General features: G+C 38.9%; 1 protein-coding gene across 1 annotated transcript; it reads right to left on the reverse strand.

Annotated features, from left to right (window-relative positions):
* Positions 1-13,827: 13,827 nt before the first annotated feature.
* Positions 13,828-15,988, reverse strand: LOC149029400 (homeobox-leucine zipper protein HAT4-like). The gene is made up of 3 exons (XM_089141768.1): positions 15,712-15,988; positions 14,934-15,244; positions 13,828-14,854 (listed from the first exon to the last, which is right to left on the reverse strand). The coding sequence occupies exons 1-3, from the start codon at positions 15,863-15,865 to the stop codon at positions 14,405-14,407; spliced, it is 915 nt and encodes a 304-aa protein (XP_088997894.1). The 5' UTR covers positions 15,866-15,988; the 3' UTR covers positions 13,828-14,404.
* Positions 15,989-16,607: the final 619 nt, after the last annotated feature.

Genomic DNA, 16,607 nt, shown 5'->3' on the forward strand with positions numbered 1-16,607 from the left:
CGTAGAACACAAGACATGCAAACCTAACAATATCCACCAGTGAACTCAAAGAAGGTTTTACTATATGTGGAAGAAGATTATGAAGATCTCTCATAATCATCCTCTCTCTTACTTTACAAAAGAATGGTGAGGGTAAACAGATGAATCCATTTTGTTAGCCAACAAAATATCTTGAAACAAGTCAATCTTTCAAACGGTGTACACAAAATAAGATGTTCTTTTTATGGGGTTCATCCAGTTTAGCTTATGCACAGCTTGACTCCATCCTCAAGGTAGCTTTTGTATATGATCTAAATATATGACTAGACTTCGCCCCTGACCCTAAGGAGAGAACAACTCTTAACCTCATACTAGGAGGCATTGATCTTTTGCCAACTGAGCCAATTGGATGAACTTGATTCACATATCAAATCATTCTAGCTATCTTCTCATTTGGGTGAATCACCTACCTATTTCTTTTTCATCTGAGGAATGTCTAGCTAGTCTGTTCTGATGGACTGACATATTAGCTAAGTTGAATTTTTCTCTTTTTGGATATTTTCACATTGGAATTATGATGGACACCCAACTACACCTCCCCTTCCTAGATAATTTCCTTAGTTGAATTTGATTACAGTTTTTATGTAACACCAAGCTTCTACCTCTAGGTCAGTCCAAGGACCACAACTCAACTGGGTATGAGACAATTCATCTCTTAATGGGTCGCCCATCAATCCATTTACACATCTGATTAGTAGTATCAGAAACTAGCTGAATTGAGTTTCATCTCCTGTTTGATATACGTATGATTTAAGAATCAACAGTAATTTTAAGTTTTAACATCACATCTATGAAAAGTTGAAAGCAAATTAAAGGGTGGAAATGACGTCTTCCTACCATGAACTGGGTTGGATGTTCAACTATCCAATAATTCAGATCATCATCATCATCCCAATATCACTGACCCATCACTATGTGTTTTGGCTTTCTTCTTTTGGACATTTAGTCCTTGAGAGAATTGATTGGATTGCCCAGCTTCCTTGAGCAATTGAGTTTGTTTTTTTTCCTTTCTTTTGAATAGTTTTTCTTGTTTGAAACATTAAAACTTTGATTGGTCATAAGAAGCTAAGTACTTTCGTGCATGTGCTCTCCACCTGTGATATCATCAACCTTTTAGGTTAGTGTTGCTTCTTTACACAGACTTGATTTGGAGGCAGTTTCTCGATCGTCTATGTCGGCTCACATTCACTGTTTCTCTTATAAACAGGTTTAGGTTAAAATTGATTCACCGACACATCAGAAACGTTTAAAATTTAATGGATCATAAGAATCAAACTAGTTCCTCCTGCAATATTATCAACCCTTCAAGGGGCTTCTTCCTCACTGCACCAAAGTTTTGGTTGAAATGCAGCTAGAGGTGGATGAAGTTAAGGGTATTCAGTGAGACCATTTTCAATTCCATAATTAATTTTTCTAATTTTGGTTGGAGAATTTTTCTTTGATAGACTTGTGTTACTAATCATGATTAATGCTTGAAGATGAAGGAAAAATCATGATTGAGAAAAGGTCAAAAGCAAGAATTGCTTGGAAAACTAATCAATCTGTTGGGGTCCTTGTGAAAACCCATGATCAATAAATACTCTTCACTCTAAGGCGATTTCCTGTCTGGTTGACTTGCATTATCATCAACCATTATTGCTTTTAAAAAGAAGAAATCTAACAAATTGAAGGAAAGAAAAAATTTCTAAGCCTAATGTTAGGTCCCTTACCATTATCTTTGATTTCTCCCCCTCAACCCCAACCCCACCCCCCACCCCCTTTTGTTAGCACACAAGGCACCAATTGGATGCTTGCTTGCATTGTTATTAAATGAACTTTACTATGGGAAATTTATCAATAAGACTTCCTACTGGGTGAAAATATATCAAAGTCATCATCTTCCGTTAGAGAATTACATTTAAGTACTGATGTAAGTAAGTTAGATATTTCAAAAGGAAAAAAAAAAAAAAAAAAAAAAAAAAAAAAAAAACCTTGTTGGACTCATTTCTATGTCTCCTTATACAAGTTGCAACTTCTTCCTCCCTTTTTTTCTTTTTTCTTTTTTGGGAGTCTGAGGTCTATCTGGGCCAGTTTGAGGCTTGCGCATACCTCTATTACATCCTTAGAGGGAGCTTTGTCGTCTTCAAGGGTCAAACCCATGACCTCTCCATTGAGAAGTATGGATCTTACCTCTCTACTAATCCTGCAACTTCTTCCTTTTCCAATCATAAATTATCTCATAGTTTGGCAGATATAATTTATGAATAGTATTTTTAAGCTTAAAATGTAGAAATAATATTGAAAATAAAGAAATAGAATATAATGAAGCATTAATATTAGAGGGTAACTCAATAGGTGGTATTGAAAATTTCCCTACTAAAGTCTATCACATGACTCAAATGAGACAAATCTTAGGATCTAAGAGCTGTGTTAAGAAGGGTAAGGGATAATGCCATTGTAAAATGGGTAAAATGAATAAGAGAGAAAATCGCCCCTAAATTGAATTAGGGCCTGTTTGGTTACATGAATTTAGAGATTTCAAATATATAGAGATTTAAAATCTATAAATTTCAAATTTATAAAGTCATAATTTATAAAATTAACTGTTTGGTAAATATGTGGATTCATCCTGAAAATTTATTTAGTTGACGTGATTTTTGTGAATGCACAAATGTTTAGCGCTTTTATAGTATGAGGTGAAATATCTACAATTCACATTTTCAGTGTAAAAATATGAATCTTTAGGTTTTATGAATCATTCATGAATCTAGAGTTTTTTTTTTCGTCCAAAAACTCTAGATATTTGAAATCTCTGGATTCATATAACCATACAGACCTGTTGGGTTTTATTAATTATTATATGCCCAAGGGCAAAACGGAAATCACTTTTAGGGGGTTACCAGAATATAGGGTTATATATTTTGGTAACTATCACATAAGTGAGTGTGATTGCATTACGTGAAATTTCCAGAGAAAGGCAGCTCCCTCACTCTCTCTCTCCCTCTCTCCAAGAAAACGCAGGAAGGAGTTATTCTTTGGTAGTTTCTTCTCCCTGCTTTAGATCTCTATACCATCCTTCCACACGGCATCTGGGTTGTGGAATTTATTCCCTTTTCTAGAGATTGTGGAATCAAATCGGTGACGGGATTGTGGAGGAACGAGAACATGGATCCAGGGGCGGACCTATGAAGGGGCCGGAGGGGGCCATGGCCCCCCCGGATTTTTTAAAATTTGATGCATATTCCCTTAATTCCTTTAATTTTTCCGATTTTTTCTCTTCCCACATGTGAAATGTCACTATTTGGCCCCCCCCCCCCAATATTGTGAACAATTTTTAAAGGTAAAATGATAGGTATAAATGTCATTCCTAATAAAAAACTAATTCATCAATCCCTATTTATTCTCTTCTCTCTTCTCTCTCATTTTTTCTTCCTATTTATTCTCTTCTGTTTCTATAAATGTGGGTTAAAGGAAATTTTTGAAAAAAAATCTTATTAGGTATTAAAAAATCAAAATGTTATTTCTAATTAAAAATTAACTCTTCAATCCCTATTTATTCTCCTATCTCCTCTCTCTCCTCTTTCTTTCCTATTTATTCTCTTCCCTTTCTATAAGGGTGGCTTAACAAAATTTGGAAAAAAAAATCTACTCCACAATTAGGTCTCTTTCTCAATTTATTTATTGTTTTTAATTCGATTTTATATTCTATGTTTCTTTATTTCTTCTGCAATTTTTGTTATTTTATTTTGTATTGTGAATAAAATGTCTATAATTAGTAGGTAATTAACTATCATTGATTTGCATCTCTTACCTAAAAAAAAAAATTTAGTTTACATCTCCTACCAAAGAAAATTTTGGTTTGCATCTAACTTTTTAGGATTGAAGTCATGTGTATTATTTTTTTTACATTGTTGCTTTAATTTTACCTATATTTTGTCGGCAAAAAAAATTATCAATAATTTATCATTTTTTCAAATATGTGTGGGCCCTACAAAATATGTGACTCTATTTTTTAATTTAATAAAATAGTTTAGAGGTGGGACCCCAAATGGGAAGGTAATGTGGCTTTCATTCTTCGGCCCCCCACTATTGCATCCTGGGTCCGCCACTGCATGGATCCAAATTACTTCTAAGAGAGAGAGAGAGAGAGAGAGAGAATATTACCTACATTGGCATTAGAGCCATGGTTCCTACAATTCTCAGTTCCTCCCTATTATTCTAATTGGAGGATCAACGGTTTATAGAAACCCGTGAGAGTCCAAGGTTTAAGAAACTCAAAACCCTAAATTTTTTGTTCGAATCCAAGTGGGAGGATCTTTGTGATTTTCCTTATGTAAAAACTGCATGAATTGATAATCCATGAGAATGCATTTTTGTTTAATGATTGCTGGATTTTTCGTGCGTTTTTTGGGAAATTTTTTGGTGAAAAACGAATTTTTTCCGTGTTTTCCCGGTTCTGTAGTTTATGAATAATTGCGGAGACACTTGTTTGGTCTCTAGGGACCGGACGGTCGTCCGGTCACTGAAGAACCAGATGGACTTTTTGTCTGGGAAACGGAAGTCCGTCTGGCCAGACGGTAGTCCATCTGGGAGATGGATTTTTTGAGATTTTTGGTTTGTCCAGCTTAGAATGTGTTTCTAACTTACTGGACGCCAATGGCCTGACAATCTGTGTGATGTTTGGGCATTGAGGGCCTAATGGAGCCTAGTGGGAGCTAATGAGGTAGGAGCATTTTGTGTGAACTATCTCATAGCATTAACATGATTTGATGTTTTATTTTTATTAAAATTGTTTTGATTATGGGTCTTTTAATCATGTTTCTTGCACAGAATGAAACTAGTGTATAAGTCTTTGTGGGTTTGTATGAGAATTTGATTGAATGTTTGTTAGCATCTCTTTTGGTTTAAATGTTTATCCCATAAGTTGATTATGCTAGTGTGATTTGTTGTTGCTTGTGTTGTGTTTTATGGTAGAATAGTTGAACTCATCCTTGTGTATAATGTCTTTAGAATTAATGGCTACTACAAAGAGCATAGTTGCTAATCTCACGAAAGGAGATAAACTAAATGAGAGGAATTATGATCTCTGGTACCGAAATGTGTAGTATTTACTGGAAGAGCAGGACATACTGGAAACCATAAACCAGACAATGTCCCCACCTGAGGAAGGTACCACTGCACAACATCATAAGGACCTTGAGCTTTATAATGCCTGGAAGAGGAAAGACTGGGTAGCTAGGATTATTATCCTAAGCTCCATGAGGGATGACCTGATGCTTTGGTTTCAGAAGCATAGGACTACAAAGTCTTTGTGGGAGGCTGTGAAGTTTCAATATGGAGGGACTTCCACCACAAGAGGTCGCCAGCTCGGACTCACTTTTGATAGTTATAAGATGCGTCAGGGTCACATCATGAGGCAACATATAACCATCATGTCCTACATGATTAGTCAATTGAGCGCATGTGAGCGCCAAAAGACTGATGAGGAGCAAGTCTCTGCAGTCATCAGGTCATTGCCTAAGTCTTGGGAGCATATGAAGATCTTCTTGACTCATACTGATGAGGTCAAGACTTTTGATCAGGCTGCCAAGCACCTTGAGCTGGAGGAGGATCGGATGTTGGCTGATGCCCCTCACATTGAAGTACTTGTCACTAAAGTGAGCACTAGTAAGGGTGCAGGCTTCAAGCACAAGAAGGAGAAAGCTCAACCTCACAATCCAGGCAAAGTAACCTAGGTGGGAACAGAAACAAGAGTGGCCCCAAGCGTTCAAGGGGGACTAGTGCTAGCAAGAAGAAATCACCTTTGATTTGCTTCAACTGCTGAAAGCCTAGTCATTTTGCTCCTGATTGCACTGAGTAGGAGGTATGTACTGTGTGTAATACCTCATCTTATTATGTAAAAAGTTCTACTATGCTTGATGAACTAAATCCTTTGTGGATTGTTGATTCAGGTGCGACAGAACACATAACAAAGGAACGCTCGAGCTTCTTGGAATACCATCATGCTCCAAGAGGAAGCAGAAGAATAACAATGGGGAATAGCTCAAGTGTGGAGGTTCATGGCATTGGCACGTGCACATTAGTTTTGCGAGGTGGCCGGATGTTGTTACTCCATGATGTGTTGTATGCTCCAGACATTCAGTGGAATCTTGTTTCTGTTATTTTTCTTATGAGACATGGTTTTAGAGTTGTATTTGAGAACAATTCTTTGGTTTTGTATCTAGGTGATATAGTTTATGGTTATGGTTTTCTTTAGAATGGTTTTATTGTATTAAATACAATTGATAATTTATCTAATTCTAGTAATGCTTTTGTTTGCTAAAATACTGTGTGTATTGATTCTAATATGTGGCATGCTAGACTAGGACATATTGGCTTAGATAGGATGAATAGGTTGCCAAGAGAAGGTCTCTTAGGCCAAGGTTCACAATCTAATTTGCCAACCTGTGAGTCATGTCTAGCAAGAAAAGCAATTAGAAAACCATTCAAAAATGCTTTGAGAACCTCTCTTCCTCTAGAACTTATTCATTCAGATGCATGTGGACCCATGAATGTGCATATTAGAAAAGGACATGCTTATTTCATCACATTCATAGATGACCATACATGGTATGGTCATATTTATCTAATTCTCATAAGTCAAAAGCTCTAGAATGTTTTAAGAAATTCATGATCTTAGTTGAGAATCAGTTAGATAAAAGGATTAAAACTCTTAGAACGGATAGAGGTAGAGAGTATCTCTCCGATATGTTCAAAGGGTTGTGTGATGAAAAGGGGATATCTAGGCAACTTACTATTCCAAGGACTCCATAGCAAAATGGGGTTGCTGAGAGGAGGATAGAACCTTGCTAGACATGGTGAGATCCATAATGGCACAAGGAAACCTACCCATCTCTTATTGGGGAGATGCTTTGCTGACTGCGGCCTATATCCTCAATAGAGTTCCGACCAAATTGGTTCCTTCCACACCATATGAGTTGTGGACCAGAAGGAAACCAGATTTGAGTTAGTTGCACGCATGAGGATGTGCATCATATATTCACTCTACTTCTCACCAATATGCGAAGCTTGGACCCAGAGGAAGAAAGTGTATCTTTGTAAGATATTCTGAACTCTCAAAGGGTGAACTTGAGAGGAGAACGAAACTTGAGTCTAGGGATACAACATTCTTGGAGAATGATTTTCCATCTCTTTCAGGAGTTAACAAAGAATCATCGGAATTCTTTGAGATACAAGATAGTGATCTTATCACTCTAGGGATTCAAACTCTAAATAATGAACCTGGGGTTCATCCAGAAGATCCTAGTGGGAGTGGGAGTGTAGATATGATAGCTACCTCAGAGGGTGAGCAATCTGGCATGCACTTGCGCCATAGTGGGCGCGGGCTAGTTCCTTGTCGATGTTTCGACATAGAGGATGAAGCCTGCATGGTAACTCTTGAAGAGATCGACTGTGATATGACTCCAGTCGATGAGCATGAACTGAAGAGTGTGCAAGAAGCTCTTGCGGGGACAAGCTCAAAGGAATGGTTGAAAGCGATAGAGGAAGAGTTGGAGTCGATGAAAGGTAATCATGTCTGGGACTTAGTTGACTTACTGCTGGGCCAAAAGGCAATTGGGAACAAGTGGGTTCTCAAGATCAAGAGAAAGGCGGATGGATCTATTGAGAGTTTCAAGGCTCGTTTAGTGGCTAAGGGCTACACCCAACGAGAGGGCGTTGACTATGAGGAAACTTTTCCCCTTGTGATTAGGTTTGCCTCCATCCGCCTCATGCTAGCCATTGTTGCTTAGTTGGACTTGGAGCTTTATCAAATGGATGTAAAAACTGCTTTTCTCAATGGAGAACTTAAGGAAGAGATCTATATGGATCAACCTCAAGGCTTTGAACAAAAAGTGTGCAAGCTCAAGAAGTCCATATATGGCTTAAAGCAAGCATCTAAACAGTGGAATGTGCGCTTCCACCAAGCTATGATGGAAAATGGGTTTTCTATGGACCATTGTGTTTACACCAAGAGATTTGATGGTAATTATGTCATTCTGACACTGTACGTAGATGACATACTCAAGGCTAGCAATAGCAAGGAGCTATTGAAAACCATTAAGAAATGGTTGTCCTCCGTATTTGATATGAAGGACATGGGTGAAGTAAGCTATGTGCTTGGTGTCAAGATTGTCAGAAATAGGCAAAAGAGATTATTGGGTTTATCTCAGGAGACCTATATTGACAGTGTCTTGACAAGGTACCAAATGCACAACTGAAAACCAATGGATATTTAGTGGAGAAGGGTTTGCATTTGAGCCTTGATATGGGTCCTAAGACTCTCAAGGAGAAAACCAAGATGGAAAGAGTTCCATATTCCAGTGTAGTGGGTAGCCTTATGTACGCTATGATGTGTACTAGGCCAGATATTTGTTATGCAGTGGGTTTGGTTAGTCAGTTCAATCATACCCAGGCATAGAGCATTGGAAGGTAGTTAAGAGGATATTATGATATCTCAGATGAACGAGTAACTACATACGTTGTTACCAAGGATCGGATTTGCGGTTAGTTGGCTATAGTGATGCTGACTAGGCTGGAGACATTGATGAGCGCAAATCGACATCTTGATATGCTTTCTTGCTGAATGGCGGGGCCATTTCGTGGTGAAGCAAGAAGCAGACTTGTCTATCACTCTCGACCATGGAAGTAGAATATGTGGCATGCTCAGCAACAGTTCAAGAGACTGTTTGGTTGAGGAGACTCCTACGACATACTGGATTTGTGTTGACATCCAAAGAGGCTGTCTTTGTCTACTGTGATAGTACGTCAGCTCTTAATAATGTCAAGGACCCCAAGTATCATGGGAAGACCAAACATATACACTTGAAATATCATTTTGTTACAGACATTATATCAAGGAAGAAAGCTGTACTTAAGCACATATCTACTAGTTAGATGGTAGCTGACCCTCTTACCAAACCTATAGCTAAGGATGTTTTTATTTCTTATGTAAAATCCTTGGGCTTGCGTAGATTGTGACTTACTTTTGTACTAAAACATTCTTATTATTGAGTAATATGAGTTCATTCCAGCATTTATTTTTCACTTTCTGTGTGATTGTGTTCTTCTAGTATAAAACAAGATGTATCAATAGGCAAGAGAATGGCTCACTCACACGAGCATTCGCCTCTGGCGCCTTGGAGGCAAGCAGAGATGAGACAATTTGTTAATGACTTTTTGTAGGTCAATTCATAATCATGATGTCGCTTTAATTTGGAATCAATATGAGTTTCTCTATTGTGAAGAGAATCGACATGAATGTTCTCACTATTCATGTTGCCTATAGAAACCAAGTGTGAGTACTTTATGTGGCACTAGGATGGCGACAATAAAGAAACTCGGGTTAGGCGCAAAAGGTTGCGACTAGACTAAGACCTGTATGGTGTTAAGAGGGACATACATTCTATTGTGTATAGAATGCTGCTTAGCGATCATTGGAAATGAGAGGATGGATCCTTGCTCTTTTTATTATGTGAGTCCTAGACCTTATGGTCCATTAGTGTTCTTAGTGACTTCGACGACATCAAGAAATGAAAGGTTGATGTGGCTACTTTGGGGTGTTACCTATGGTCATGATTGATTCGATCTAAAGGGGCATTACCGGAAAATGAGCCAATCCTAAGTGTAGTGATGGTCTGGGGAAAAAGGAAATGTTTGATTCAACTGCACCCTAAAAGTGTTTACTGGCGCCAATTGTATGTGTTACAGTAATAAACATTTTAAGGACAAGAAGGTGATCTCACAGAGGTATCGAGATACTTTTAATCTACTGAGTTTGAATAAACCTAGAACTGTAACAACCCCCGTATTTCTAACCCGGAATCCGTATTGCAAGTCCGAGAACCCGAAGGTCTAGCTAGGCAAATTTGTGGAGTGTCCGAATAGAAGCCCATGATCCATACCCTGAACCCATGGATCTGGATTATCTTGATGAAGAGCCTGCCTTGCTTGGTAGTTGGACTTCTGGAAGGCAAGTGATGTCTGGAGATGTTTGGAATGAAGGTAAGATCTCCCCCATGTCTTCATTAGGGTTAGGTTGTCCTTGGGCATCAACCCCCTGAGCAAAGCACCCTTGTATAGCAATATACTTGGGAGCGGTTGCTAGTGGCGGTTGATTAAACCAAGCGACCGCTTGGTCCTGATTGTTGGATTTTGCCCTATTTTGCCCTCTGACTCCTATAAATAGTAACCCTCGCCTATTTTATGAATATTATATTCGGGATTACCATTTTTGGAGGTTAAACAGTTGTGGAGACGTGCTGGAAGCAGTTCTAAAGTGCTGTTAGAGTTCCAGAAGGTTCTACTGTCTTTCATAGTTAATCTGGTTGAGGTAAGTGATTCCCTGTTCACTTATGTTTCACCACTTGCTATAGTAAAAGTAGATTAGTGTTTCCCTTTGGTTGTTCTTGATCCTTCTATTGCATTGCCTACCTTTTTGTTAATCTTGGTGAGATCAGATCTGAAAACGAAACCCTGCTTTCGTGAAAAGGGCTGATTTAATCAAGAGGGAGGATTCTGGATAACCAATTTGATGTCTTTGTTTAGGTTTTGTATCACCTGTGGTTATGGGAGTAATAGATTTGAGATTCGGACTATGATCATTCAAAATTCGGATTGAAAACGGATGATTAGAAGCCTGAATTTCAGATTGAAACTCTTTGTTTTTTGGGCTGTCACACTCCACCCGCCGGTCTCGGATATCCGCCCGACAACCCGTGGGTGCAATCCGTCACAAGATCCAAGGTTTTTGTCTATCAACAATATTAAATACAAATAAAGATAATCAAGAGCAACAAATGTTCAATAAATGAATTAAATGAATTACAGGAGTCCAAATACTCCAATAACAATAATAAAGGAAAGAAATAATGAATAAAAATGAATAAGGGTCAGCGGAAGTAAACAAAAGAGTTATATCAATTTCTTCCCAGTTTCCTTCTCTAAGTTAAAAAAGTGTTTTTCATGAATCTCAAGGTAGGGTGTCCTTCAGTTCTTCAGACAAAGGATCCAGATCCATGGGTTTAGGGTATGGATCATGGACTTCTATCTGGACACTCCACAAATTTACCCGACTAGACCTTCGGGTTCTTGGACCTGAAATACGGATCTCGGGTTAGAAATACGGGGATTGTTATAGGGGCAGTCACTAGTGGCGGTCGCTCAACCTAAGCTACCGGCCCGAGCGACCAGCTGGTTTCCAATGATCAAATGACTTTTGGTTTTGATCCAATTTGATTCATTCGACTTATACCTTACTGTAACCCTGTATATAGGTGTTCTCTGTTTTAAATAAAAGTCTTATAATAGTTTCTAGATTGCAAGTTAGAGTGAATTCTGCATAATTACAGGTAAGGACATACAATCCTATTCTTATGTAATGACTTGAACATGCTAGTCCAGTGTCTTTTATTACTATTCTTTCTTTTAATATACTGTTGTAACCTTGTTTAGCATGCTGACCTTATGATATGCTTGTTGCTTGTACTGTCTTTACTTATACTTTGTTGATCATGAATGTGATATGTTGATGTTGATTGGTTTGTGATTCTGATGGATGGGGTATTCCATTGGGATATCTTAGCTTGGGATATTAGAGGCCTGTGGTATGGGACACATGCTCGCTGATGTCTCTAGCACTATCATAACTACTAGATGACATACCTAGGTAGAGTCTAGAGTTGCATGGCTAGGTACCCCACATGCTACTACCCTTTCGGTACGGGAATTAAAGCCAGATGACCCGTGATGACAGTGATGTGACGATGGTCCACTGTTGGTCATATAAATGGTAAGGTTGCATATATTAGGGTTGGGCTCATGGATGTCCAAGGAACGGACCGAGTGTCGTGAGGAGTCGTGAGAGCATTCCGCCCTAACAATATGTGGATGACAATAGGGTTATGGAATGGAGTCCAATAGCGGTAGCTAGTCCGTGAAGATTCTCATTCCTAGGTTGCGAAGGATACTGAACCGAGTTGGTTGGTGCCATAGGGGATGTATCTGGACTTCATGTAGTATGTTACTTTTAAAACCTGCATTGGATTAGAAACCCCGACATGCGCCAGTATTCATACCAATGGTCATGGGGAGAGAGTGTCGACTTAACCCCAGCCATGGTTTGAGAGCTAGGTGTGGACTTTCCATTTTACCCAGAATCCCTACAGAGGTAACCAGTCCTTGCCGGATCAGAGTGACTAGACCTACTCAGAGGAGGGCTGGTGTATATCTTAAAGCATGTCAACTATTAGAGACTTGCATGTTAGATGTTTGTGGTATTGATACTTTGCAGTCATACATATCATTTATGCATTTCTGATTGGTTTGACATATGGATGGGAATCATTGTTTGTTCTTACTGAGTTCTCCAGAACTCGTTCCTTTATTTATCTATGTTTTATTAGCTTGTACAGATGGAGGAAATACGCAAGAATATGGATTGATTTCCTATGAAGGAACCTTCCCGTATGAAGAAAATGTGGCACCGACAATGAAAAATGGAGATAGCCTATGCGGGAGCTCTTGCGAGTGCATGGAATGCGCTTATAGCACCCATTGATGGGCGGAGGAGACAAGTTGCCAAACAATTTGCTCACCGTATGGAGGAGAATTGGAGAACCCCTCATCTTGATAAATTTGAGTCTAAGTTTTTAGCTTTAGAAAAGGAAACTGGAAAGAAAATCATATAACTCTTTTTTATTGCTTTCGCTAAACTCATTTATATTTTGATTATTTATTCTTTCCTTTATTACTTTATTGGAGTATTTGGACTCCTGGAATCCTTTTATTTAATTATTGAACTATTCTTGCTCATGATTGTCTTTACTTGCATTTATTATTATTGATAGACTAGAACCGTGGATCCTGTGACGGATCGCTTCCACAGGTTGTCGAGCGGGTAACCAAGACTGGAGGGTGGGGTGTGACAAGAACACTGTGGTATACTAATGCTTATTTGATGCGTTTCTTTGAGTGATGTACCATTCTGCCATTCTGGGAAGTTTTCTAGGTTGGGGCTCACACTTGCAGGTATATTAATGATTGCACAACTCATTTGCCAGTATGACTTGTGGATGTTAGTGTCTAAGACACAATTGGTCTATGTATCAGGGATACATAGCAGAGAGATCAATATTTGTATATCTGGAATGTGGGTGTGTGTGTGTCTGTGGGACACACTATGTTAAAGAGATCGAATGTGTATATCTGGGATATACATGTGTGTCTGGGACACATTGAGAGATTAACATTTGCCCTTGTGCAAGAGGGAGATGTCGGGTTTTATTAAATATTATATACTCAAGGGCAAAACTGGAAATCACTTTTAGGGCGGTTACAAAATATAGGATTATATATTTTGGTAACCATTATTGTTTGGTAGTTTATTCTCCCTACTTTAGATCTCTATACCATCCTTCTACACGGCATCGGAGTTATAGAATTTATTTCCTTTCCTAGAGATTGTGGAAAGTTTGATGATGGGATTGTAAAGGAACGAGAACATGGATCTAAATTATTTCCGTTGCATATATTTTATATTTGAGAAAGTGAATCCAGGTAAGAATCTTTCTTCCATTTAATTATCGAATTAATATATAATATATATATATATATATATATATATATATATATATATATATATATAGAACATCACTTACAAAACCCTTAAAAAACTATGATGATTGATATCAACCAAACGCGGTACCGTTGGTGGATCCTTTGAAAAAACGCCTTGACACTCGTTATTAAGTGGGGGGAGAAAAAAACAAAAGCCTTCGAAAGTTTAGGCAATTCAGACAAAATTTCCAAACAGATGAAATTATTTGAGAGCGCATGCATGATGAGCAATAATTTCCAGAACTTCACCTTTCATATATGTGGTCCCTCACTCCTCTAATCATAAGAAACATTGACGGAAACAATAGAAGGAAACCGAAACCACTGTTATCACTATCGTCTCAAGAATATTAACTTTTCCAGATTAAATAACAACTTTACAAATCTACTCAAGTGGTGAACTTTCAAAGATCCTCAAGTCCCCATTTCCCATTTCCACCACAACCACCCAATCTTTACTGAAAATCCCTCTTTCCACCCAATTTTCTATCTCCAAGTTTCCAACCCACCACCCATTTGAGGAAAGGAAAACTTCAGATCAACGGCTTTACTAAGTTCTACACGTAATGAACGCGGCAATCAAATTGCTTTTTTTTTCTTCTTCCAGTCAAAGAGCGAGTGCCCGAATAAAACTGCTTTCTCCTCTTCTTCCGTACAATATCCCACCTAATCCATTTTCCCCACCAACTGACCTTCTGGAATTGACCACTATACCCTTCACTTTGGGACCTAATTACGATCGAGGAAGCAGTGGCATCGAAGGGTCGGTAGTGGATGGCAGAGACAACCCATGGGTTGTTGCTGCTGCTGCTGATGTGGTGGAGCGGAGGAATCGTGGGTTGGTGGTGAACGACGTCCACGGCGGCGTTGATGCGGCCGCGGCCGCGGCGGAGGCGGAGGACGTTGATGAGACGGCAACGCGTTCACATGAAGGGCACATTGTGAGAGTGGTTGGCGGAGTCATGTGCATGTAGAACTGCGGAGACATCTTCAGCGCCCTCAGTTCTTGTACCTCTTTCTGCAATCTTCTGTTCTCGTCTGTTAAATTCTCACAGCATCTCTTCAAGAACTCGCAATCTACTTCCGTCTGCTTCAGCTTCGTCCTTGCCCTCCTGTTCTGGAACCAAACTTCCACTTGTCGAGGTCGAAGGTTCAATTGTTTCGCCAACGCCAGCTTTTGCTTCTGTTAGTGCCAAAAATAAGATCAGAAACTGCGCTGCTAAAAGAGGATCAGATTAACGGTTAACGGTTTTTGTACTTACGGGGTTGAGAGTGTTGTGTTCCTTGAAGCTCTCTTCGAGAATAGCAGATTGATCCTTGGACAATCTAAGTTTTTTCCTGGATGTGTCGCCGTCTTCTTCATCACTCATTCCTCTAGAACAAGCTCTCTCCAACTCATTCTCTTCTCCATTTGTATCCCTTTCGCTTCGCTTTCCACTAACGCTTGATATGGTGCTGTTTGGAGAAGAGACTCCGGCTTCTTCTTCGCACTCAGCGGTCGATGGCAATCTGTTAACATCAATTCCTTTAAGGAACGACCTTGCGTCACCTCTGTAGATTTCTAAGTTCCGATCTGCAGAGTAAACCAGAACAGAACAATATTATCTACATGCAAATTAAACGAGGTTAAATCAGGGAGCCGTCTCCATTATTGAGTAGAAAATTGGAAAACTAACACTTTACAGTGGGGAACTAGGAAATGAAAGAAGAAAATTTCATAGATCTAATGAAAAGGGAAGGAACTAAAGAAAACAGGGGATTTAAAGCTATCTTTTAGCTGGAAAAGATTCCGAAGTGGAGAGAAGAACGAATCAACCGTATTGAAGTTAATTTTTAAGGAATCCTGCTTTGTTTTGTCAGAATGGAGGGAAAGTAGAATAGTTAAATCTAAAGTCGTTTGCATTTAACATAGCAGAAGCAAAGTCTAATTCGAAATTCCTGTGATCTTGAGATTAAAAGTAGAAACTCAGAATCGCCACCAGATCTGAGATAGAACATGCATGCAAGGGGAAAATGAATAATGGATGAACATTCCAGTACCTGAATGGGCAAACATCTCACTCCAGGAGTTCTTCTGCAGTAAAAACGGTGAAGATGAAACCGAAGATGGCATGAGATTCAGCTGCAGCGGATTTCGAGTTTGTATAGTGCTTAAGCTCAAACTCAACCCTAGATCTTCCTTCTCAACCATCATTGTTCTCCCAGAGAGAGAAAACGATCAGAGGCTTGGGTTCTAAAATAAGAGGAGGAAGAAGAAGGAAGAGCAAGAGAGGTATAGAGATCTTGCGACGATTTCAGCTTTTGAGCAGGTACAGTGGGGAAGAGTCCTTTATATAGAGAGATGTTCTTGATCAATCATGACTTGTGTCAGGGGCACCAATTATCTCAATCATGCTCTCATTACCTTTACCCACCCCCACCCCAACTCAACTCAACTCAACTCCCCTACCTAACCATGGTTAACAACAATACTAACTTCATGATACGCTCCTGCATAAAACCTGCTTGTCTCGGGTTGACCGTTGACTCCCATCACTGTTTTATTATACGGAACTTGCGATAAAGTGGACGAAAGTGTCTTTAATGACATTTCTGTTAAATTCCCTTCCAAATATACCATGCATTTATCAATTCTATTTACTATCTCGACTCTTATTAATGAAGGGGAACATTGACATTCGCTAGGGGTAATAAATAGATTCCACTTTAATTATTTCGGTATGACAAAAATGACCCCCATACGGAAGAATAAACTGTTACGCTTGAGTGTATGAATTCTTTTAAAATCATATGGGCGTTATAGTATAGTCAACTAATTAACTAGCACTTCCCACAGTGGTCATTTGTCTTTCAGAAAGTTGAGTACTTTTGTCGACTCCATCCGCAAACCCGGAAACCGAGAACCCTATCCGTGGATCTCGAATATTGATAATTTT

This window comes from Hakea prostrata, chromosome 1, assembly GCF_041222555.1.
Source record: "Hakea prostrata isolate BN-2017 chromosome 1, UWA_Hpros_2, whole genome shotgun sequence".
Lineage (NCBI taxonomy): Eukaryota > Viridiplantae > Streptophyta > Magnoliopsida > Proteales > Proteaceae > Hakea > Hakea prostrata.

Excerpts from the sequence above, each read along its gene's own strand:
- LOC149029400 (XM_089141768.1), bottom strand. The coding sequence starts at position 15,865 with ATGATGGTTGAGAAGGAAGATCTAGGGTTGAGTTTGAGCTTAAGCACT. Across the intron at positions 15,245-15,711 it reads TGAGATGTTTGCCCATTCAG|ATCGGAACTTAGAAATCTAC; the intron begins GTACTGGAATGT and ends TTTACTCTGCAG. Across the intron at positions 14,855-14,933 it reads AACACAACACTCTCAACCCC|AAGCAAAAGCTGGCGTTGGC; the intron begins GTAAGTACAAAA and ends TGGCACTAACAG.